Here is a 25,684-nt window from a genome sequence, read left to right as displayed (position 1 = left end):
TCAATGACGGCCTAGGAACTGTGGGTTAACTGCCTGTTCAGGGGTAGAACGACATATTTGTACCTTGTCAGCTCGAGGGTTTGAACTTGCAACCTTTCGGTTACTAGTCGAACACTCTAACCACTAGGCTACCCAAAAACAAAGGTTAATTTACAGTAGTATGCAAAAGTAGCTTGTTCCTCAAAACAATACGGTATTTTTAAAATTAGAACAATAAACAATGGTCGTGTTGCGACCGAAGCCATCCGAAACGTCACACGTGTAGGGCGTGGCATAGGGGGAAGAAGCGGAGTCGATGCTTATAAAGCCTAGATACCTTGTCCTATTCAGTCACCTGTGTGCTATTACACTTAACTGCTCGACAACACAGCATACGGGAGGACAAAATACGAATTATCGCTCCATCGGAAGGACTGACGCCGGAAGATACACATATCTACTGTCGCTAGAGAAGCAGGCTCACAGTCAAATCCTCAACTTGTGGATTGATGTAGTCAGTAGCTACAATATAGCGTAATGCGAATGGTGAGTGTGCAATTTTGTGATGACCGCCCGTTTTCAATTGTAGCCTGGAGAATGCGGTAATGGGTGCTTAAAAAGTAGAGAATGGACAAGCGACGGAGAAAAGAAAAAGCAGGTCGAGCACTTAATTCACTGTTTTTATTGAACCCAGAATGCATGGAATTAATGTAGGCTACTAGGTCAGGGTCAAAGACTATTCTTTTTGACGAATTTAACCACACATTTTGCTCAATACTACGAGGCTACACACCCCCTCCTTGGCAATGTGGACAATGCGTGTGCTTTCTTTCTAGAATATTCCTTTGCCGCTGTATCATTGGTTGTGGTGCGTGCCACATGTCTTGATGGTGCTTTGACAACAATGCCCTGATCCCATATCTCCGGTATAGTTTCATGTTGATACAGTATCTTAAACGGTCAGCTCCCGAGTCCCTTTTTATCATCAGGGGGCATCTTGTCTAGAAAATGTCACCTTGTGGCTGACAGCTGTATGGGTAGCCTATCTATGCACACCACCATGTAATACAAGTCTTACAATATATTGATATTACTAGATCACATGCGTTATAGCCTACCTGTCTGTTTGAAGTCTTTTTAAATAACCTAAGACATTCTAAATTCTCATGCATGCTCATAAGAAGTAATACAGTATTAAACCTTTCAAGTGTTTCTAAGACGGTGACGGCATTGGAACCCTCTTCTCTACCCTCAATTGATTTGTAGTATAGCATCACTTTGGCCAGGTCATATGCAAACGTTTATGTTCCATTGAACAACTGTTTTTGTTGTTTTAGAAGGGTCTGCTGGCGACATGTAGTCCAATGAACACGGAGCTGAAGAGACAAACAAAGAGTTATTTTAGTGCAAGGGGCAGGGATAGGGCGGACTGTTGGGTTTATGCCAGCACGTGATGAGGGCTGAAATCACTAAATATGTAAACTACAGGCGGGAAGAATGACCGCTGTGTGCCGGTGGACAAGAAGAGTGATTGTCTTGGAGCATGTTGTTGGATCATGACATTTCTCTTACAGTTCTGTTAGTGTAAGATATTGAGGCCGGTCATGTTTGAGGTTGGTTGATACTAAGTGATGTTGAGATGTTGATGATGCTAAAACTCACCAGAGAAATAGCCATCTAAAATATCATATTGTCTAGTAAATCATTTGCAAACTTGACTCGGGATAATGACTTCAGCTGCAATGGTCGGGGGATGATGTAATCATAATCCACCAAAGTCATGATTGAAAATGTGTTTATTACATTTCAGATTACAATAACAAAAAAAAAAGAACATCACTGTTTGTATATTTTCTCTAAAGAAACATAAAATAACTAAAGTTTTAAAAAAGGTCTGGGTTTACAATTTTATAAACCTATGATAGTTGTAAGAATAAAATGAATACAAAGTAAAAATGTATTGCATATTTCAAATATTTGTTTTTGTGTATAAAATTTACCAGATAATGAAGAAATTAACAACTAATTCAGTAGTTTTGTTTTTATTTTAATAATATCATATTACGTATTTCATTGTAAATGTCTTATTAATGAAATAAATAATGTAATTACTTGCTCCAAAGCAAAGTCCTCGAAAGCCATGCATTTAGACAAGTTATTGCAAGGGTATATTTTGTGCAAGATTTAAGTGCATTTCTTTTACTTTATTTTATCTACAAAATTTGTGAGGGAGAAACCAAACCTTCTATTAAATGTCGGTAATATATGCATTTCAGAAGAATTTCCCTCGAGGAGAGATCTTGTTCTTGGAGTTAAAAAGTTATCTTAAGAATGTATTACATTTGTTGTCCAGCAGGGGGAACCTTCTAACAAGTTGTGCATCAATCGTGACATGTTCTCCAAAATACAAATGATATTTAATTAATTGAGTAAATCCTGAAGGTATTTCTTTGCATATAGAATTCAATTCTTTAAAATGTATATATGTTTCTAAGAACTTTCCATAAGAGTATTTCCTTTTTCAAATAAATCAAGCACAAATATAATATTTATTTCAAACTACTTCGGGAAGAACAAATACTTGTTTTTTTAACAACAATATCTTTGTTCCACAGAAGTGTTTTGTGTGGGGATAAGTTGTGGATATAACATACTTTCAAGCTAAAAGGGCTTGTTCATGAAATTTGGACAGTTTGATGGGTAATTTTGCTGGAGAGTAGTTGCACTTCCACAAATTGAAGACAACCCATTTTCATAAAACCTTGATGGAATTAAGTATCCCTATAGATTCAGAGCTAAGCATGGATCTTTTTTAAACCCAGTTTACTTTGAATTGATATCAACAATACCTTTAATCTCGTACTTCAAGCCCACCATCAGCTCTTTTGTTTGATATTATTGATTTCTTACATTTTTCTATATAATGTCTAGGAAAGGTTTGTTGTTTTCAGGCTGGTTTGATCAGCTACAAATAGGGATAGAGCAGGGAAGACAACGTGACAGACCTTTGGACAATAAAACCCTTCCAATAGACGTCACGCTGGAGCCAGTTATTAAAGATGGATTTTTTGTTGTCTTTAACCTCTTGAATGAAATTGAGATGTTGACGGACAACATGGTTTTTCGCCATGTGCTCCCCTAAATATTTCAGTGTCTTTCACTGGAATATTCTCAATAGATTGCTAATTTGAGTTACATGTGGATAATATTTAAATTAAGTTCCAGACCAGAAGCTGAAGAGAATGATTTGATAATAAGTTTAATAGCAACTTTTAGAAAAAGAGCTGTATCATCTGCTAACTTTTTTTTCTTTTTTTTTTCCAAATATTGAAATACCTTTTAATTCAGGTTTGTTTAAAATGCAATTAAAAGGAATAAGAGATCTGAAATCAGGCAACCCTCGGGTGCACTATGGTGAATATTAAATATTTTAGATGTTACAATTAATCATATAAGAAATATTAATATCTTTATAAAACATATTGATAACAGAGACAAAGCTAGGCCCAAAACCAAAAGTTTACAACGAATGTTTTAGGAATTTGTGTTTGTATCAAGTTATTACAAAAGTTGAGGAATAAAATAATGGCCTCTAGTCAATTGAATCGGCGTAATCAAGGCTGAAACTAACCTAATGTTACAGACTTTCCATGAAACCAGTTTGGGTTTTAGTTAAGGTGGTTTTGGCCCATTTTAAGTCTAACCATATGCTAAAGTTATCAATTTATATTTAATAATGCAATAGGTCTCAAATTATCTATGAAAAGGGGAACTTTATCAGGTTTTGGTGTTAAGGAAATAACCCCGTATTTTGTGGTAGTAATAATTTATCCCACCCATAGCTAGGCATTCTTGGAACAAGTTGAATACTGGTCCCTCTAAATGATCCCAAAAGTGAAAATAAAATTCCACAGAAACACCACTAATCACTAGTATAGAAAACTTATCTTCACATATGGATTTAAACTCATCAGAAATAATTGGAACATGGACATGTTTCACAAATGTTCACATTCAATCTAGTTAAAATTGGATTTATACATATTTTCATGAAAAGAATACACAGTTACAGATTATTTTAGGGTCTTGAATAGAGGTCGACCGATTATTGGATGACCAAAAAAAGCTGATACCGATGAATCAGACAATTTTTATTTATTTATTTGTAATAATGACAATTACAACAATACTGAATGAACACTTATTATAACTTCATATAATACATAAATAAACTCAATTTAGCCTCAAATAAATAATGAAACATGTTCAATTTGGTTTAAATAATGCAAAAACAAAGTGTTGGAGAATAAAGTAAAAATGCAATATGTGCCATGTAAGAAAGCTAACGTTTAAGTTCCTTGCTCAGAACATGAGAACATATGAAAGCTGGTGGTTCCTTTTTAACATGAGTCTTCAATATTCCCAGGTAAGAAGTTTTAGGTTGTAGTTATCATAGGAATTATAGGACTATTTCTCTCTATACCATTTGTATTTCATTAACCTTTGAATATTGGATTTTCTTATAGGCACTTTAGTATTGCCAGTGTAACAGTATAGCTTCCGTCCCTCTCCTCGCTCGAACCAGGAACACAACGACAACAGCCACCCTCGAAGCAGGGTTACCCATCGCTCCACAAAAGCCGCGGCCCTTGCAGAGCAAGGGGAACAACTACTCCAAGTCTCAGAGCGAGTGACGTTTGAAACGCTATTAGCGCGCACCCCGCTAACTAGCTAGCCATTTCTCATTGGTTACACCAGCCTAATCTCAGGAGTTGATAGGCTTGAAGTCATAAACAGCTGCTGGCAAACGCACAAAAGTGCTGTTTGAATGAATGAATGCTTACGAGCTTACGAGCCTGCTGGCGCCTACCATCGCTCAGTTAGACTGCTCTATCAAATCATAGACTTAGTTACAACATAATAACACAGATAAAATCTGTTCTGCCCCTGAACGAGGCAGTTAACCCACCGATCCTAGGCTGTCATTGACAATAAGAATGTGTTCTTTAGCTGACATGCCTAGTTAAATAAAGCTTTAATAAATCGGCCAAATCAGTGTCCAAAAATACAGATTTCCGATTGTTATGGAAACTTGAAATCGGCCCTAATTAATCGGCCCTAATTAATCGGCCCTAATTAATCGGACATTCCGATTAATCGGTCGACCTCTCATCATGAACATGATACAAAAAATGCTAATATCGGTCCTATGACTTGAATGGGGTTTGTTCTACAGATGTTAACATATGAAAACAGAGCCAGGAAAACTAAACCAAAGCATGGAATGCTGTCATATCTTGTCCTTAGACTGCTTACAGGGTAAGGAAACCAATATGTAATTTGGGTGAACTATCCTGTTAAACAATATAGGCTACGAGGGCATTTTTGTTCTCTTTTCACATGAACTGAGCTGCTAGACTTTTTAGTTTCTTACACGACATTAGTTTGCTTTGAAGCTCTGATAGGGGCATAGCTCTTTCTTTTTTGGTTTAGCCAATACTTAGAGATTAGAGTGAGGGCTAAAGATGCCGTTACTGTGATTTGTAAATCTATGTTACCATGCTCAGTTGAATTCACGTGTTCAAGCTCTCCCCCGCCCTCCTTTGTTCTGGGTAACCTCAGAGAATAATATCGACGTATACGCTGATTTGGTGAGTGAGTTTATAAGGAAGTGTATATGAGATATTGTACCCACTGTGACTATTTAAACCTACCCTAACCAGAAACCGTGGAAAGATGGCGACATTTGCGTAAAACTGAAAGCGCGAACCACTGCATTTAACCATGGAAAGGCAACTGGGAATATGTCCGAATAATGACAGTCTAGTTATTCCCTCCACAAGGCATGCAAAATGTGAGTTTAGAGACTAAGTCGAATGGCAATTCAATGGCTCAGACACGAAACGTATGTGGTCTACAGACAATCCCGGAATACAAAAGGAAAACCAGCCACGTCAGACACTGACATCTTGCTTTCAGACAAACTAAACATCTTCTTTGCCCGCTTTGAGGATAGTGTCACTGACGCCGCCCGATACCAAGGACTGTGGGCTCTCCTTCTCTGTGGCCAATATGAGTAAGACTTTTAAACGTGGTAACCCTCGCAAGGCTTTCTGCCTTGATGGCATCCCTAGCCACATCCTCAGAGCATGCACAGACCAGCTGTCTGGTGTGTTTACGCCCATATTCAATCTCTCCCTATCCCAGTCTGCTGTCCCCACATGCTTCAAGATGGCCACCATTTTTCCTGTACCCAACAATGCAAAGGGAACTGAACTAAATGACTATCGCCCTGTAGCACTCACTTCTGTCATCATGAAGTGCTTTGATAGACTAGTCAAGGATCATATCACCTCCACCTTACCGGTCACTTCACTTAGACCCACTTCAATTCGCTTACCGCCCCAATAGGTCCACAGACAATGCAATTGCCTGCACACTGCCCTATCCCATCTGGACAAGAGGAACACCTATGTAAGAATGCTGTTCATTGACTACAACTCTGTATTTAACACCATAATACCCTCCAAGCTCAACCCCACCCTGTGCAGTTTGATCCTGGACTTCCTGACAGGCCACCCACAGGTGGTGCCCCAGTGTTGAGGATCAGCAAAGTGGAGATGTTGTTTCCTACCTTCACCACAAGGGTGCGTGCTCAGCCCCCTCCTGTACTCCCCTGTCCACCCATGACTACATGGCCATGCATGCCTCCAGCTTAATCATCAAGTTTGCAGATGACACAACAGTAGTAGGCTTTATTACCAACAACGAGACAGCCTACAGGGAGGTGGTGAGGGCTCTCGGAGTATGGTGTCAGAAATATAACTTCAACAAAACAAAGGAGATGATCGTGGAGTTCAGGAAACTGCAGAGGGAGCACCCCCATATCCACCTCGACGGGACAGCAGTGGAGAAGGTGGAAATGTTATGTTCAGGAGGCTGAAGAAATTTGGCTTGTCAGTTAAAACCCTCACAAACTTTTACAGATGCACAATTGAGAGCATTTTGTCATGCTGTATCACCGACTGATACGGCAACTGCACCGTCTTAGCCTATGCTGCTCTGTCATTGCTCATCCATATATTTACATATTCTTATTCCATTCCTTTACTTAGATTTGTGTGTATTAGGTATATGTTGTGGAAGCTAGAAGCACAAGCATTTCGCTACACTCACAATAACATCTGCTAACCATGCGTATGTGACCAGTAAAATCTGATTTTATTTTTGTTTTCTCAGAAATGTTGCCTCCGAGGTCTTGCATAAATGTGTTACCTTTCTCACTTCCCGTCGAACAAGGGCTCTAATCAAATGTTTTGTCCTTGCTGTCTTGCAGGAATGTAAATTCTAGGCTATACTAGACTGGAGGCCTGCAGCATCCTCCTTTAAAACTGGAGCGTCCTCAGTGTTGGTAGATTCTCCTCCGAACGCACACACCCCTAGTGAATTTGACCAGATGGTGGATACTACAGCGTCTATGTAGACAGCAAACCAAAGGATAGTGTTTTTATTGCCCTTCTGTTACTTTAAACCTTTTCAGTTTTTCTTCACTTTTGAACGAGTAGTTCTGTTTAGCACTCGCAATGGGTACAGGTGTCATGGAGGCAGCGGACATAGCTGTGGTGGCTCTGTACTTCATCCTGGTGCTGGGCATCGGGTTCTTCGCCATGTGGAAGGCCAACCGCAGCACAGTGAGTGGATACTTCCTGGCGGGACGCTCCATGACATGGGTGGTGATCGGAGCGTCGCTGTTTGTCAGTAACATTGGCAGTGAACACTTCATAGGCCTGGCGGGGTCTGGAGCGGCCAGTGGCTTTGCTGTGGGAGCATGGGAGTTTAACGCTCTTCTCCTGCTGCAGCTGCTGGGCTGGGTGTTCATACCTGTGTATATCCACTCTGGGGTGTACACCATGCCGGAGTACCTCTCCAAACGCTACGGAGGCAATAGGCTAAAGGTGTACTTTGCTGCCCTTTCTGTGCTGCTCTATATCTTCACCAAGATCTCTGTGGACTTATACGCCGGGGCGCTTTTCATCCAGGAGTCGTTGGGCTGGAACCTCTATCTGTCCATCATCCTGCTCATCAGTATGACCGCAGTGCTTACAGTCACTGGTGGCCTGGTCGCAGTCATGTACACAGACACCCTCCAGGCCGTGCTGATGATCGGTGGAGCTCTCAGCCTGACCATCATCAGCCTGATCAAGGTCGGCGGTCTTGAAGGGGTTCGGACCAAGTACATGCTAGCTGTCCCAAATGTAACAGCTATCCTGGCCAGTGGGAACTTCACCTACTCTGCTTCCTGCCGCATTGAGCCCAAGCCAGATTCCCTGCGGCTCCTCCGGGGCCCGCTGGATGAGGATATCCCCTGGCCTGGCTTCCTTCTGGGCCAAACCCCAGCCTCTATCTGGTACTGGTGTGCTGACCAGGTCATCGTCCAGAGGGTGCTGGCTGCTAAGAACATTGCCCATGCCAAGGGCTCCACGCTGATGGCTGGCTTCCTGAAGGTCCTGCCCATGTTCATTATCGTCATCCCCGGGATGATCTCCCGGATCCTGTTTGCGGATGAGATTGCCTGCATCGGGCCAGAGCACTGCCTGGCTGTTTGCGGCTCTAAGGCGGGTTGCTCCAATATCGCGTATCCGCGGCTGGTCATGTCAGTGATGCCCGTGGGACTGCGAGGGCTGATGATGGCTGTGATGATTGCAGCTCTCATGAGTGATCTGGACTCTATCTTTAACAGTGCTAGCACCATCTTCACCCTGGACATCTACCAGAGCGCAAGGCGTAGTGCATCCCAGAAAGAGCTACTGTTGGTGGGCCGGCTGTTCGTGGTGTTCATGGTGGTCATCAGTATCGCCTGGATCCCTGTCATCATCGAGATGCAGGGTGGCCAGATGTATCTCTACATACAGGAAGTAGCTGGATACCTCACCCCGCCCATCGCCGCCCTCTTCATGCTGGGCGTGTTCTGGAAGCGTTGCAATGAAAGAGGTGCATTCTGGGGCGGTATGACCGGATTCGTGCTGGGTACCACCCGGCTGATTCTGGCGTTTATTTATCGCGAGCCTCCCTGTGACCAGCCAGACAACAGGCCTTTCTTCATCACACATGTCCACTACATGTATGTGGCTGCTGGGCTGTTCTGGGTATCTGGACTGGTGGCTGTGGTCGTCAGTCTCTGCACCCCTCCTCCGGATGAGGAGCAGATTCGCACCACCACATTATGGGGCCTGCGTAACATTGGAAAGCTTCCCCCCAAAGACCGTGAGGAGATGTACAAGCTGACAGATAAGAGCCCTGTGCAGTTGAATGGGAATGGAGACCTCTATAAGGATCTGCCCCCAGACATCTGTAGAGCTAGGTGTCTAGAGGGGGAGGACGTCACGTTGCTAACGCCGCCTAATGACCATGACCCCGTGACCCCCAGCTCAGAGACAACCCCAGGAACGACTCCAGCAACGCCCGCCAACCAGTTTGATAATAGTCACGCAGGGCTCATGCATGCAGAGGAAGGTTGTTGTGGGGAGGGTGGGAGGGGCATGCGTCTGTTGGAGTGGTTCTGTGGGTTTAAAGAAGCAGCATACAATGCCCATCCCAAAAGGACAGAAGAGGACGAGAGGGCCATCATAGAGATGCTGTATGAGCCACCCAGAACCAAACTGCTGCTCAACAGTGGGCTGTTTCTGGTCTGCTCGTTGGGAATATTCCTGTTTGTCTACTTCTCTCTATAGACTGGACCAAATTAGGGGTTGTTGGGGATTGTTTCAAAGGCACAGTTACAATTTTCTGAGATTTGATGTGAACCTGAAGAATTTACAGTGCAGTGCATCTTCTGAAATGATTCACTGAGCTTTTTGAAGTCATTCTTTCGAAATGATTGAAGCTTCTCCCCCTTGTTACATTAAAATAATCAAACTCCAAAGCACTTTGTGGTCTCCTAATAGTGCTCTTCAGATGTTCCATATACTTCTATGCTACTGTATGATTACTAGATGCTTATCAGCATATGTGAATAAGATTAAGTATGAATTCCTTGTTTTATTAGAGATTATTAATCTGCTTCTGTGTTATTCCAAAACCCTTTTGTGATTATTTTTATTTTTTTGTAGGGCAATTTTAAGAAACCTGCTCAAGGCCTTTTTATTATAATATATAATACAGTGCCTACGGAAAGTACTCAGACCCCTTGACTTTTTCCACATTTGTTAGGTAACAGCCTTATTCTAAAATGAATTTAATTTTTTTTTTATCCTCAATCTACACACAATTCCCCATAATGACAAAGGAAAAACAGGTTTTTGAAGAAAAAAATCTAAACAATTGAAGAAAAAAATGAAAGATCACATTTGCGTAAGTATTCAGACCCTTTACTCAGTACTTTGTTGAATCACCTTTGGCAGCGATTACAGCCTCGACTATTCTTGGGTATGATGCTACGAGTTTGGCACACTTGCATTCTTCTCTGCAGATCCTCTCAAGCTCTGTCAGGTTGGATGGGGAGTGTTGATTTACAGCTATTTTCAGGTCTCCAGAAATGTTCAAGTCCGGGCTCTGGCTGGGCCACTCAAGGACATTCCGAGACGTTTCCGAAGCCACTCCTGCGTTGTCTTGGCTGTGTGCTTAGGGTCGTTGTCCTGTTGGAAGGTGAATCTTTGACCCAGTCTGAGGTCTTCTGGAGCAGGTTTTCATCGATCTGTCTGTACTTTTCTCCGTTCATCTTTCCCTCGATCCTGACTAGTCTCCCTGTTCCTGCCGCTGAAAAACATCCCCACAGCATGATGCTGCCACCATGCTTCACCGTAGGGATGGTGCCAGGTTTCCTCCAGATGTGACACTTGGCATTCAGGCCAAAGAGTTCAATCTTGGTTTCATCAGACCAGAGAATCTTCTTTCTCATGGTCTGAGTCCTTTAGGTGCTTTTTGGCAAACTCCAAGCGGGCTGTCATGTGCCTTTTTTACTGAGGAGTCGTATCCGTCTGGCCACTCTACCATAAAGGCCTGATTGGTGGAGTGCTGCAGAGATGGTTGTCCTTCTGGAAGGTTCCCCCATCTCCACAGAGGAACTCTGGAGCTCTGTGAGAGTGGCCATTGGGTTCTTTTTCACCTCTCAGACCAAGGCCCTTCTCCCCTGATTCCTCAGTTTGGTCAGGCGGCCAGCTCTAGGAAGAGTGGTTCCAAACTTCTTCCATTTAAGAATGATGGAGTCCACTGTTCTTGGGGACCTTCAATGATGCAGAAATGTTTTGGTACCCTTAACCTAGATCTGTACCTTGACACAATCCTGTCTCTGAGCTCTATTAGCAATTCCTTCCTTCCACCTCATGGCATGGTTTTTGCTTTGACTTGCACTGTCAACTGTGGGACCTTTTTTATAGACGTACATGTGTGTGCCTTTCCAAATCATGTCCAGTTACTTGAATTAACCATTGCTGGATTCCCATCACGTTGTAGAAACATCTCAAGGATGATCAATGGAAACCGGCTGCACCTGCGCTCAATTTCGAGTCTCAAAGCAAAAGGTCTGAATGCTTAAGGTATTTCTGTTTTTTTTATATTTTACTTTTATGGGGTATTGTGTGTAAATTGAGGATTTTTACCATTTTAATTTAATACATTTTAGATTTAAGGCTGTAAAGTAACACAATTTGGAAAAAGTCACAGGTTCTGAATCCTTTGACGGCACTGTAATGCCATTTAGCAGACGCTTTTATCCAAAGCAACCCACGATCATGCAAACATTTTATGTATTGGTGGGCCCGGGAATTGAACCCAATATCCTGGCGTCGCAAGCGCTATGCTCTACCAACTGAGCTATGGAGGATCAACTTGAAGTTATGCAGGGACTATGCAGTGGCCACCGCATAGTGACACTAAAGCATCACACTCTACCACCGTTAGTTGGGGAATAAAACTCCTGAAGTGTTTTTAAATATATTTTTTATTCCTATTAGCTTTATACATTGTTTGTGGATATGGTGGTTGCAAATGCTTTGAGTTTTTACTAAAATATTTTTGTTTTCATGTTTGGACAGTTACTTTTCATTTACAATTCTTAAGAATACCTAGGTGAGTTGCTATAGAGTAGATGTCAAAATAATTGTATTGTTAAATATAAAAACGTAAATATGTTTGACAATTGACATGAGAATATATTTTTTTGTTTTTTTTGCACTGTATTGTAGCGTTTCAAAGAATTGAACATATCAATTAATGCTCATGGTTACACTTTCATGTTGTGTATGATTAGGCTAGCTACTGTTTGGATTTTCTCATGGTGTTTGAATAATGTTTTTTTTCTTTCAAGGTTATTGTTGTGAAATTGTTCAGTAAGCTACTTTGTTAACTTGGTGATTAAACCACACGAGCTCAGTTGTTTTTTTTAAATCTTTTGTTTACCCTTTTTATATATTCATGAATTTGTTGCTGTATTTTTAAATGTCTTATAATTTCATCTGAATTGAGCGCGTGCTGTATTTCATAAACTTATTCTTACCAAATGTGTCTTCGTGTGCAATGCTAAAGCAAATCAATAGCCGATCTATGAAGATTGACATGTGATTTTCAGACGTGGTGTTTTTATTTTGCAAATGTAGGCTTAGCTAACCATCCCTGTTCCGAGTCTGATTTAATGGAGGATTATTGTATATATCTCTGAGAATCAGGTAGACTATTGAGAAATTTGTTTCTTTTTCTTAGAGAAATATATATAATGCTATTTTTACAGATTTTATTTTTTTAGAAAGAAATCAACAAATAAAGTTCCTGTGGAAAATAATAAACTTGTGTTGAATGTATTGTATATGTATTGTCCTCACACATTAAAAGGGTATAAACAAACATGGTTGTCTTCTGGAAAGCTCAAAATTCACTGTCTAACATGAATGCCTGGGGCTTAGTGCCTCATATGTAACCCTGGGGCCTATTAATAATCTGTTCAAAAATTGGACGGGATTGGATGATGCAAGTTTTTTTTTACAGATGATGCAGACCGGATCAGTTTCTCATAAAAGTCTATCTCTTGCTTCCTCCCCACCTCCTGCATATATTTCTCTCTCATCCTTCACTGTCTCCACTCTGCAATGTTCCACAGTAGTGTGACTTGCCTGACATATCCAGTAAAACTGCTTTTAAGTCAAACAAATTGCTTCATACTTTTTAAACATACAGAAAAATGAATGGTCATTTTTACTCTTTACTCTAATTTTCACTTCTAGCTTTGTGTGTATTCTCACTGACACAGTCAATGGTAGAAATTTGGTATAAGAAGAGTCGGTATGACTGATGTTCCATGGATCCATGAATGACTGGGATAAAGGGCGAGAGGTAGCTTAGCGGTTAAGAGCGTTGGGCCAATAGCCGAATTCCCGAGCTAACGAGATGAAAAAAATATGCCGATGTGCCCTTGAGCAAGGCACTTAACCCTAATTGCTCCCGTAGGTCGCCCTGGATAAGAGCATCTGCTAAATGACTCAAATGTAAAATAACAGATGTAGTGTTGACTGCTGGACTGGCCATGAAAGAGATGAGCCAATAAACACTAAAACATGAGCACTCAGCCTCTCACTGTGAGCCACTCACAGGAAAACAGCCTGAGAGGCAAAACGTGCTCATTTCTCTCATTTGGGTTAACAAGGTACACTAATCTCAACCATAAGTGTGCCGTGATCATGGTTTCTGTCTGAGTTGTGTCCTAATAAACAACAGGTCAACAGAAAAGGAACAGTGCATATGATGTCCCACACTCATGATAAGACTGACTCAGAGAAGGGTCTAGTGCAGGCATCCGCAACTAGATTCAGCCCCGGGACTATTTTTTATTGAGCGGCTGGAACGAAGTTACAAATAATATGTAGACTGCAAATTGACCGCAAGAATCCCAAACAGATATCATTTTCACTAAAACATACTAATTTCAAACCTTGCTTACATTTGTATACAATCACGTGTCTCTATTATACGTGGGAATACTGGAACAGATTTCTTCAATTAAAATCCTCATGTTCTTACAGTCTTTTATGTCCATCTAATTAAAAAAACAAAAACATTTTGCTCAGGAAACTTGAGGGGTCAAATAAAACCTCAGGCGAGCCAAATTCGGGGAACTCTAGTCTAGTATTTCAGGCCTATTTCATTTCTAATGAAGACAAGCAGGAAATGTGGACTGAGACAATACACATGAACACTGCCTCGCTAATTAAAGTAATTCTCCAGTGGTTCTGAAAGTGGACAGGGAAAACATTTAAGAGTATCCCCATGTTGTTGTTAATAACCAAACCAAATCACAACCTCATTTATGGCCTGTTCACGTGGCAAAAATATGTTTTTCAAATGGATGTGTGATACTCTTACACGTCTCTCTATTTAGCTGTCCATGCATTAGCACTTCTGCTGTTCATGGTCTCAGTTAGCCTAATGAATGCCTGTAATTCGTTGATTAAAGCTCCCTGTTTCCTCTGAGTGTATATATGCTGCCTGCAGGGTGGTATTTGAACCTCTGCTGCTGTTGGGTCAACAGTGTCTCAGTCTCACATCCTCAAAGAGAGTTTAATCCACAGGGATCTAACAGTTCATCTTGGTCACGATCAGTCATCTGCCACTCCTCCCCAGCTGAAACCAATGATATCATCCTCCTCGGTGGAAAATCACTGGCAGTCAGACCACTCTTTGTTTATTGTTCTTTTGGGCCAAGAAAACGAGCAACAGGACAAAGAACAAACACTATTGTAATAAAGTAGCCTATCTTACAAATATATTTAATCTACAGTACACTGAGTATAAGAAACATTAACACCTGCTCTTTCCATGACAGACTGACCAGGTGAAAGCTATGATCCCTTATTGACATCCCCTGTTAAATCCACTTCAATCAGCATAGATGAAGGGGAGAAGACAGGTTAAAGAAAAATAGAACAATTTTTTTTCACCCCAATTGGTAGTTAGAGTCTTGTCTCATCGCTGCAACTCCCGTACAGACTCGGGAGAGGTGAAGGGTCGAGAGCCTTGCGTCCTCTGAAACACAACCCAACCAAGCCGCATTGCTTCTTGACACAATGTCCACTTAAATCAGAAGCCAGCTGCACCAATGTGTTGGAGGAAACACTGTGTACCTGGCGCGATGGGACAAGGACTTCCCTGCCGGCCAAACCCTCCACTAACCCAGATGACACGGGGCCAATTGTGCACCGCCCCATGGGTCTCCCGGTCTCGGCCGGCTGCGACAGAGCCTGAACTCGAACCCAGAATCTTTAGAGAGCACAGCTAGCACTGCGATGCAGTGCCTTAGACCACTGCGCCACTCAGAAGGCCCCAAATAATTATTTTTAAGCCTTGAGAATTGAGCAGTGGTGTAAAGTACTTAAGTAAAAAATAATTCAAAGTCGTTTTTTGGGGTATCTGTACTTTACTATTTATATTTTTGATTACTTTTACTTTTACTTCACTACATTCCTAAAGAAAATAATACACTTTTTACTCCATACATCTTACCTGACAACCAGCAGGACAGGAAAATTGACCAACTTATCATGCCTCTGATCTGGCGGACTCACTAAACACAAATGCATCTTTTGTAAATTATGTCTGAGCGTTGGAGTGTGCCCCTGGCGATCCATACATTTTAAAAACATGAAAATTGTGCCGTCTGCTTTACTTAAAATCAAGAATTTAAAATTATTTAAACTTCTACTTTTACTTTTGATACTTAAGTATATTTAGAACCAAATACTTTTAGACTTTTACTCAAGTAGCATTTTACTGGGTGACTTTTTACTTTAACTTGAGTAACTTTCTATTAAGGTATCTATAATTTTACTCAAGTATGACAATTGGGTACTTTTTTCACCACTGCAATTGAGACATGGATTGTGTATAGCTGTGGCCAACATTTTTAAGAATGACACAATTATGAATTTTCACAAAGTTTGCTGCTTCAGAGTCTAGATATTTTTGTCAGATTTTACTATGGAATACTGAAGTATAATTACAAGCATTTCATAAGTCTCAAATGCTTTTATTGACAATTAAATTAAGTTGATGCAAAGAGTCAATATTTGCAGTGTTGACACTGCTTTTTCAAGACCTCTACAATCCGCCCTGGCATGCTGTCTATTAACTTCTGGGCCACATCCTGACTGATGGCAGCCCATTCTTGCATAATCAATGCTTGGAGTTTGTCAGAATTTGTGGGGTTTTGTTTGTCTACCCTCCTCTTGAAAATTGACCACAAATTCTCAATGGGATTAAGGTCTGGGGAGTTTCCTGGCCATGGACCCAAAATATCGATGTTTTGTTCCCTAAGCCACTTAGTTATCACTTTTGCCTTATGGCAAGGTGCTCTATCATGCTTGAAAAGGCATTGTTCGTCACCAAACTGTTCCTGGATGTTTGGGAGAAGTTGCTCTCGGAGGATGTGTTGGTACCATTCTTTATTCATGGCTGTGTTCGTAGGCAAAATTGTGAGTGAGCCCACTCCCTTGGCTGAGAAGCAACACCACATATGAATGGTCTCAGGATGCTTTTCTGTTGGCATGACACAGGACTGATGGTAGTGCTCACCTTGTCTTCTACGAAGAAGTTTTTTTCCGGATGCCCCAAACAATCGGAAAGGGGATTCATCAGAGAAAATGACTTTACCCCAGTCCTCAGCAGTCCAATCCCTGTACCTTTTGCAGAATATCAGTCTGTCCCTGATGTTTTTCCTGGAGAGAAGTGGCTTCTTTGCCGCCCTGCTTGACACCAGGCCATCCTCCAAAAGTCTTTGCCTCACTGTGCGTGCAGATGTACTCACACCTGCCTGCTGCCATTCCTGAGCAAGCTCTGTACTGGTGGTGCCCATATCCCGCAGCTGAATCAACTTTAGGAGACGGTCCTGGCGCTTGCTGGACTTTCTTGGGCGCCCTGAAGCCTTATTCTCAACAATTGAACCGCTCTCCTTGAAGTTCTTGATGATCCGATAAATGGTTGATTTAGGTGCAATCTTACTTGCAGCAATATCCTTGCCTGTGAAGCCCTTTTTGTGCAAAGCAATGATGATGGTACGCGTTTCCTTGTAGGTAACCATGGTTGACAGAGGAAGAACAATGATTCCAAGCACCACCCTCCTTTTGAAACTTCCAGTCTGTTATTTAAACTCATTCAGCATGACAGAGTGATCTCCAGCCTTGTCCTCGTCAACACTCACACCTGTGTTAATGAGAGAATCACTGACATGATGTCAGCTGGTCCTTTTGTGGCAGGGCTGAAATGCAGTGGAAATGTTTCTGGTGTTTCAGTTCATTTGCATGGCAAAGAGGGACTTTGCAATTAATTGCAATTCTTCTGATCACTCTTCATAACATTCTGGAGTATATGTAAATTGCCATCATACAAACTGAGGCAGCAGACTTTGTGAAAATTAATATTTGTGTCATTCTCAAAACTTTTGGCCACGACTGTATGTATGCCATTCAGAGGGTGAGTGGGCAAGACAAACCATGTAAGTGCCTTAAAACTGGGTATGGTAGTAGATGCCAGGCCCACTGGTTTGTATCAAGAACTGCAACCCTGCTGAGTTTTTCACTCTCAAAAGTTTCCCGTGTGTATCAAGAATGGTCCACCACCTAAATGACATCCAGCCAATTTGACACAACTGTGGGAAGCATTGGAGTCAACATGAGCCAGCATCCCTGTTGGGCCAGACAGGGATAAGAAATTTAGCTTGAACTAGTCTAATATATGTGATATCTGAGGTTGTGCAGCTATTAGAACATGATGCACAACAGGTTCTTATTAGATATTCACTAAGGTGTAATATTCATTAAGGTGTCAATTCATCTGTAATTACAATACCTGCTGAAAGGGGAGGTGAAGGAAACGTTTTCAACCCCAGAGCCCGTCAGAGCCCACTCTCCACCAAGCTGAGAGGGAAATTCACTGGGAACATCACAACGGCATCCTCACATCATATGTGGGAGTGTGTGTGTTTGCATCAGAGCCCATCAGAGTCCACTCCCCACTGAGAAGGAAATTCACTGGAACCATCACACCAGCATTCTCACATCACTTTGTTTGTGTGTGTATGAAAGGTTATCATACATATTCAACACAAATGATAACAATCAACTGAATGTTTTATTGAATTGTATATGCAGTACTCTGTACAGTCAAGTGAGTGAGTCACTGACCAATGGTTTGTGAACGTAAACAGTTCATTCCAAGATATTCCCGCTCATGGGGGGTGACGGTCCGGAATCAAACATGGTGGGAATGTGGTCTGAGCATGAACTAATGCTGTGTAACATACCGCAAACACAGACCCGACACATTCCACTCATACCATACACTCCTGACCAAACTATCGGCGGCGTGTCTGGGATTCAGAAGATTACAGAATTAATCCACAGAAAAAACCTCAATGGCAAAATTAAATATTTACCTCTCTTTGGAATCACAGTTTCGGACGAGCAGGCTATTTGGGGACATGGGAATCAGTGGACAGTCATTGAGGCTTATCATAAGCTCAGCTCACTTAGCTAGTCATTTTCCTCTCAATGTATTGTTTGGTATAACATTCCACAGCCAATGACGTGTTAGCAATGTACATAGTTTCTCCTATATGTGCAACATACTTGGTGGTGGTGATGTGGAACAGATGAGGCAGTGATGTTGTGAAATAGTTAGTCACGGGACAGAGAAAGGAGAACACACACCCACTGACATACACTACCAGCCATACATTTGGACACACCTACCTACTCATTCAAGGGATTTTCTTTATTTTTAGTGTTTTCTCCATTGTAGAAAAATAGTGAAGACATCAACACTATCAAATAACACACATGGAATCATGTAGTAACCAAAAAGGGTTAAACAAATCCAAATATATTTTATATTTTTCAAAGTAGCCACCCTTTGACAGTTTGCTTATCCAACGCTATTGAAGGAGTTCCCACATATCCTTGATTACCTGCCCTATATATGTCATTCCCTGGTCTGTGCGTTGTTCGTGTTTTGTACTGTTTTTCTCTTAAATGATTGACTCCCTGAACTTGCTTCCCGACTCCCAGAGCACACATTACAACAACAAGTAGGTCACATGGGGAGAGGCGTTGTACCATGAGATGTTGCTTTGTTTTTTTAAACCAGGCTGTTCACTTGCGCTATGTAAGATGGAAGGGAGTTCCATGCACTCATGGCTCTGTATAATACTTGTACTTTTTCTTGAATTTGTTCTGGATCTGGGGACTGTGAAAAGACCCCTGGTGACATGTCTGGTGGGTAAGTGTGTGTGGGCCAGCGCTGTGTGTATTTGCCAATGCAAACAATTTGGAATTTCCAACACATTGTTTCTTAAAAACACACAAGAAGTGACATAGTCAGTCATTCCACAACTCTTAGCCAAGAGAGACTGGCATGCATAGTATTAATATTAGCCCTCTGATTACAATGAAGAGCAAGACGTGCCGCTCTGTTCTGGGCCAGCTGAGCGGGATCGACTAGGTCTTTCTTTGCTGCACTTGACCATATGACTTGACAATAATGAAGATAATGTAAAAACAGAGCCTGCAGGATTTGCATTCGGAAAGTCTTCAGACTCCTTATTCTAAAATGTATTAAATTAATGTTTTTCCTCATCAATCTTCACACAATACCCCATAATGACAAAGTGAAAACAGGTTTTTAGAAATGTTTGCAAATGTATTAAACCTAAAAAAAGAGAAATACCTTACGTACATAAGTATTTAGACCCTTTGCTATGAGACTTGACATTTAGCTCAGTGTCCTGCTCGTCTGAATGAATGGACCAAGGTACAGCGTACTTAGAGTTCCGCATGTTTAATAAATATGAAACTCACCAAAAACGATACAGAAGAAAACTAAACGTGACGTTCTAGGCTGCTCACAGGCAGCTACACAAAAACCAGATCCACAAAGCACAAAGGGGAAATGGCTGCCTAAATATGATCCCCAATCAGAGACTATGATAAACAGCTGCCTTTGATTGGGAACCATACCAGGCCAACATAGAAATATAATCACCTAGATGACCCACCCTAGTCACACCCCGACCTAATTAACATTGAGAATAAAAAGCTCTCTATGGTCAGGGCGTGACAGTACCCCCCCATGTTTCAGTGTTACTTGCCCCGAAGCGAGCATAGAAGTTATTTAGCCCGTCTGGTAGGCTCGTGTCCCTGGGCAGCTCTCGGCTGTTCTTCCCTTTGTAGTCTGTAAATAGTTTGCAAGCCCTGCCACATCCAACGAGGGTCAGAGCCGGTGTGGTACGATTCGATCTTTGTCCTGTATTGATGCTTTGCCTGTTTGATGGCTCATCTGAGGGCATAGAGGGATTTCTTATAAGCTTCCGTTTTAGAGTCCCGCTCATTGAAAGCGTCAACTCTAACCTTTAGCTCAGTGCGAATGTTGCCCGTAATCAATGGCTTCTGGTTGAGGTATGTATGTACAGTCACTGTGGGGACAAAGTCATTGATTCACTTATTGATGAAGCCAGTGACGGATGTTTTGTACTACTCAATGCTATCGGAAGAATCCAGGAACATATTCCAGTTTGTTCTAGCACAACAGTCCTGTAGTTTATCATCTGCTTCATCTGACCACTTTTTTATTGACCGAGTCACTGGTGTTTCCTATATATTTTTTTCTTGTAAGCAGGAATCAGGAGGATAGAATTATGGTCATATTTGTGCGGTTCTCTGTGTGTGGAGTAAAGGTGGTTTAGTTTTTTTCCTCTGGTTGCACATTTAACATGCTGATAGAAATTAGATGAAACTGATTTAAGTTTCCCTGCACTTAAGGCTCCGGCCACTAGGAGTGCCGCCTCCGAATGAGCGTTTTCCAGTTTGCTTATGGCGGTATACAGCTCATTGAGTGCGGTTTTAGTGCCCTCATCGGTCTTTGGTGGTATGTAGACAGCTATGAAAAATACAGATGAAAACTCTCTAGGTAGATAGTGTGGTCTACAGCTTATCATGAGATACTCTACCTCAGGTGAGCAAAACCGTGAGACTTCCTTAGATATTGTGCACCAGCTGTTGTTTACAAATATACATAGGCCGCCGCCCTGTGTCTTACCAAAGGCTGCTGTTCTATTCTGCCAATAGAGTGTATAACCTGCGAGCTGTATGCTATTAATGTTGTTGTTCAGCCACGACTCGGTGAAACATATGATATTACAGTTTTAATGTCCTTTTGGTAGGATATACGTGCTTTCAGTTCGTCCCATTTATTTTCCAGCGATTGAACGTTGGCTAACAGTACGGATGGCAAAGGCAGATTAGACACTCGTCGCCTGTCCTCACAAGACAGCCCAATTTCTTTCCGCAAAATCTCAGTTTCTTTCTCAGCGCATGATGGGGATGAGGGCCTGTTTGGGTGTTTGGAGTATATCCTTCCTGTCCAACTCATTAAAGAAAAATTATTCATCCAATTCAAGTAATCGCTGTTCTGATATCCAGAAGCTCTTTTCAGTCACAAGAGACGGTGGCAGCAACATCGTCTACAAAATAGCACGGTTGCTTAATAGCCAATAAAACAGCAGCCATCCTCTCCAGCACCATCTATTTATTATAATACACAGTGTTTTGGGTCATTGTCCTGTTGAAAAACAAATGATTGTCCCGCTAAGCGCAAACCAGATAGGATGTCGTATCGCTGCAGAATGCTGTGGTAGCCATGCTGGTTAAGTGTGCCTTGAATTCTAAATAAATCACAGACAATGTCACCAGCAAAGCACCCCCATACCATCACACCTCCTCCTCCATGCTTCACGGTGGGAATCACACATGTGGAGATCATCCATTTACCTACTCTGTGTCTGACAGAGACATCACACCTCCTCCTCCATGCTTCATGGTGGGAACCACATATGTGGAGATCATCCGTTTACCTACTCTGTGTCTGACAGAGACATCACACCTCCTCCTCCATGCTTCACGGTGGGAACCACATATGTGGAGATCATCCGTTTACCTACTCCGCGTCTCACAAAAACATGGCGGTTGGAACCAAAAATCGCAAATTTGGACTCATCAGACCAAAGGACAGATTTACACCAGTCTAATGTCCATTGCTTGTGTTTCTTGGCCCAAGCAAGTCTCTTCTTCTTATTGAAGTCCTTCAGTAGTGGTTTGTTTGCTGCAATTTGACCATGAAGACCTGATTCATGCCGTCTCCTCTGAACAGTTGATGTTGAGATGTGTCTGTTACTTGAACTCTGTGAAGCATTTATTTGGACGGCAATCTTAGGTGCAGTTAACTCTAGTGAACTTATCCTCTGCAGCAGAGGTAACTTTGGGTAATCCTTTCCTGTGGCGGTCCTAATCAGAGCCAGTTTCATCATAGCGCTTGATAGTTTTTGTGACTGCACTTGAAGAAACTTTGAAAGTTCTTGACATTTTCGGGATTGACTGACCTTCATGTCTTAAAGTAATGATGGACTTCGTTTCTTTTTGCTTATTTGAGCTGTTCTTGCCATAATATGGACTTGGTCTTTTACCAAAAAGGGCTTTCTTCTGTATACCACCCCTACCTTGTGACAACACAACTGATTGGCTCAAACGCATTAAGAAGGAAAGAAATTCCACAGATTAACTTTTAGCAAGGCACACCTGTTAATTGGACCATCTTAGGAGGTTCCGGACTGTGGACTGTCTCAGGAGGTTCTGGACTGTGGACCGTCTCAGGAGGTTCCGGACTGTGAAACGTCATAGGAGGTTCCGGACTGTGAAACGTCGTAGGAGGTTCCGGACTGTGAAATGTCGTAGGAGTTTCCGGACTGTGAAACTACGCCGGAAGCTCTGGACTGGGAACTGTCGCCGGAAGCTCTGGACTGGGAACTGTCGCCGGAAGCTCTGGACTGGGAACTGTCGCCGGAAGCTCTGGACTGGGAACTGTCGCTGGAAGCTCTGGACTGGGAACTGTCGCCGGAAGCTCTGGACTGTGGAGGCACCACTGGAGGCCTGATGCGTGGGCCAGGTACAGGTGGCACCGGGCTGATGACACGCACCTCAGGGCGAGTACGGGGAGGAAGCACAGGACGTACTGGACTGTGGAGGCGCACTGGAGGCCTGATGCGTGGGACTGGTGTAGGTGGCACCAGGCTGATGACATGCACCTCAGGGCGAGTGCGGGGAGGAGGCATAGGACGTACTGGACTGTGGAGGCGCACAGAGGTCTGGAGCGTAGAGCTGGCACAACCTGTCCTGGCTGGATGCTCACTTTAGCCCGGCAAGTGCGGGGCGCTGGCACAGGACGCACTGGGCTGTGAAGGCGCACTGGAGACACGGTCGGGTAGAACCGCATAACATGGTGCCTGAACGGTGACACACACTCCAGGGCGAGTGCACGAAGGAGACACAGGACGCACCGGACTTGGGAGGCACACTGAAGGCTAGCTGCGTGAAACTGGTTCACATGACACCGGATTGGTGTCACGCTCCTCAGCACGCCCGCTCTGCAGCGCTCTCAACGCCAGCACCTCTCTCCAGAATCTTTCGTCGAGGTCCTCACTCGACTCCCTGACTGGCTGTGGTTCACCCCTCAGCTCTGCCGCCCACTCCGTGTGCCTCCCCCCAAACATTTGTGGGGCTGCCTCTCGTGCTTGCGTCGTGTCCTAGCTTCCTGATCTCGTCACCGTTCCTCTCTCACTGCCTCCGCCTGCTTCCATGGCAGGGTCTTGTCCCCTGCCATTACCTCCTCCCAGGTCCAGGATGTCCTCCACTCCTGGGCACGCTGCTTGGTCACTTGGTGGTGGGATCTTCTGTTACGTCCGTCGTCGGAATGAGACCAAAGTGCATCTTTATTTTAGATGAACACCAAAAAAGTTATGCAGGGCTATACAGCAACTGTGCAAAAACAAGATCCCACAAACTAGGGTGGAAAACAGGCTGCCTAAGTATGATTCCCAATCAGAGACAACGATAGACAGCTGCCTCTGATTGGGAACCAACAAAGAAATAGAAAACTAGAATGCCCACCCAAATCACACCCTGACCTAACCAAATAGAGAAATAAAAAGGCTCTCTAAGGTCAGGGCGTGACATTGAGAAAGAGAGGTGTACCACTGCAGATGATTGTTTTGTTGAGCACACCGATATTAGACACCTGCACATTTGATATGACAACACAGAGAATAGAACGCAATGTGAATGCATTTATTGCACTGAACATTAGCATATCTGTAGATATACATGTGTGTTTCATTTGAACATTGAAGATAGTGGTGGTGATACATGGTGAGAGAGTGCTAACTCTTCCATAAGTATTGTTATCAATCAATAATGACAAATCTCCTGACATTGACAACTTAAATGGAAAGCTACTGAGGATGGTAGCTGACTCTATAGCCTCTCCTATCTGTCATATCTTTAATCTGAGCCTAGAGAAAAGTCCATTTACCCGGAGCCAATGCTGCAGATAGCAATAGTGGGTGATTTGAAAAGTCATAGTCAATCGATCAATGATATGATAATACTTTTAGCAAAAATCTGTATCTATAATTTACAATCTGTAGAAACTATGAGAAACGAACGGTTCAGAACTTTTGTGAAACATCACAGAACAGTTGAAAAATATATGGCAAATAGAAATCCAATATGGATGATGTTAATAGATAGATGGGAGGAGTTGAATGGAGCTGAAGGGTGGGACTGATGACAACAAGATAACAAATGTCAAATATACCGGGTCTGTAAAATGTATATGGATTCGGAACTTTTGTGAAACAGCACACTTAAAAATGTATGGCAAATAGAATTCAAACTGGATGGACAGAAAAAGATGGGAGAGGTTGAGGGTAGAGGAAGGACAGGACTAAAAACAAACAAAATATAACTATTGTAAAATAGATTGTGTCCGTAAAATGTATATAGTGTGTATAAGCTGGAAGTAGAAGCCTAAGTATTTATTTTTTATTTGTAACCTTTATTTAATTTGGAAAGTCAGTTAAGAACAAATTCTTATTTACAAATGACGGCATACCCCTGCCAAACCCAGACGACGCTGGGCCAATTGTGTGCCGCCCTATGGGACTCACAATCACGGCCGGATGTGATCCCGCCTGGATTCAAACCAGGTACTGCAGTGACACCTCTTGCACTGAGATGCAGTGTCTTAGACTACTGTGCCACTCGCGAGCCCCCATTGCTGTTCATTAGTTTACTTCAATTAGGGGAGGGGTGGTAGGGTTAGCAGAAAATAATTAAGGAAAATATATTTTTAAAAGATGTGTGTATATATATACAGTACCAGTCAAAAGTTTGGACACACCTACTCATTCAAGGGTTTTTCTTTATTTTTATTATTTTCTACAGTGTAGAATAATAGTGAAGACATCAAAACTATGAAATAACACATATGGATTCATGTAGTAACCAAAAAAGTGTTAAACAAATCAAAATATATTTTATATTTGAGATTCTTCAAAGTAGCCACACTTTGCCTTGATGACAGCTTTGCACACTCTTGGCATTCTCTCAAACAGCTTCACCTGGAATGCTTTTCCAACAGTCTTGAAGGAGTTCCCACATATGCTGAGCACTTGTTGGCTGCTTTTCCTTCACTCTGCGGTCCAACTCATCCCAAACATCTCATTTGGTTTGAGGTCGGGTGATTGTGATGCAGCAAATCAAATCAAAATCAAATCAAATGTTATTTGTCACATACACATGGTTAGCAGATGTTAGTGCGAGTGTAGCGAAATGCTTGTGCT

At 42.3% G+C, this 25,684-nt stretch overlaps 1 protein-coding gene across 1 annotated transcript; it reads left to right on the top strand.

Annotated features, from left to right (window-relative positions):
• Positions 1–301: 301 nt before the first annotated feature.
• LOC115112453 (sodium/myo-inositol cotransporter-like) lies at positions 302–12,816 on the top strand. The gene is made up of 2 exons (XM_029639533.2): positions 302–525; positions 7,316–12,816. Exon 2 carries the CDS (start codon positions 7,563–7,565, stop codon positions 9,708–9,710), a length of 2,148 nt encoding a protein of 715 aa, XP_029495393.1. The 5' UTR covers positions 302–525; positions 7,316–7,562; the 3' UTR covers positions 9,711–12,816.
• The last annotated feature ends 12,868 nt before the right edge of the window (positions 12,817–25,684 follow it).

This window comes from Oncorhynchus nerka, linkage group LG3 (genome assembly GCF_034236695.1).
Source record: "Oncorhynchus nerka isolate Pitt River linkage group LG3, Oner_Uvic_2.0, whole genome shotgun sequence".
Taxonomy (NCBI): domain Eukaryota; kingdom Metazoa; phylum Chordata; class Actinopteri; order Salmoniformes; family Salmonidae; genus Oncorhynchus; species Oncorhynchus nerka.
Note: the sequence above shows the minus strand (reverse complement) of the source record. Positions and strands in the feature narration are given on the sequence as shown.

What these genes read in the sequence shown, in the direction of transcription:
- LOC115112453 (XM_029639533.2), top strand. Translation starts at nt 7,563, where the DNA reads ATGGGTACAGGTGTCATGGAGGCAGCGGACATAGCTGTGGTGGCTCTG.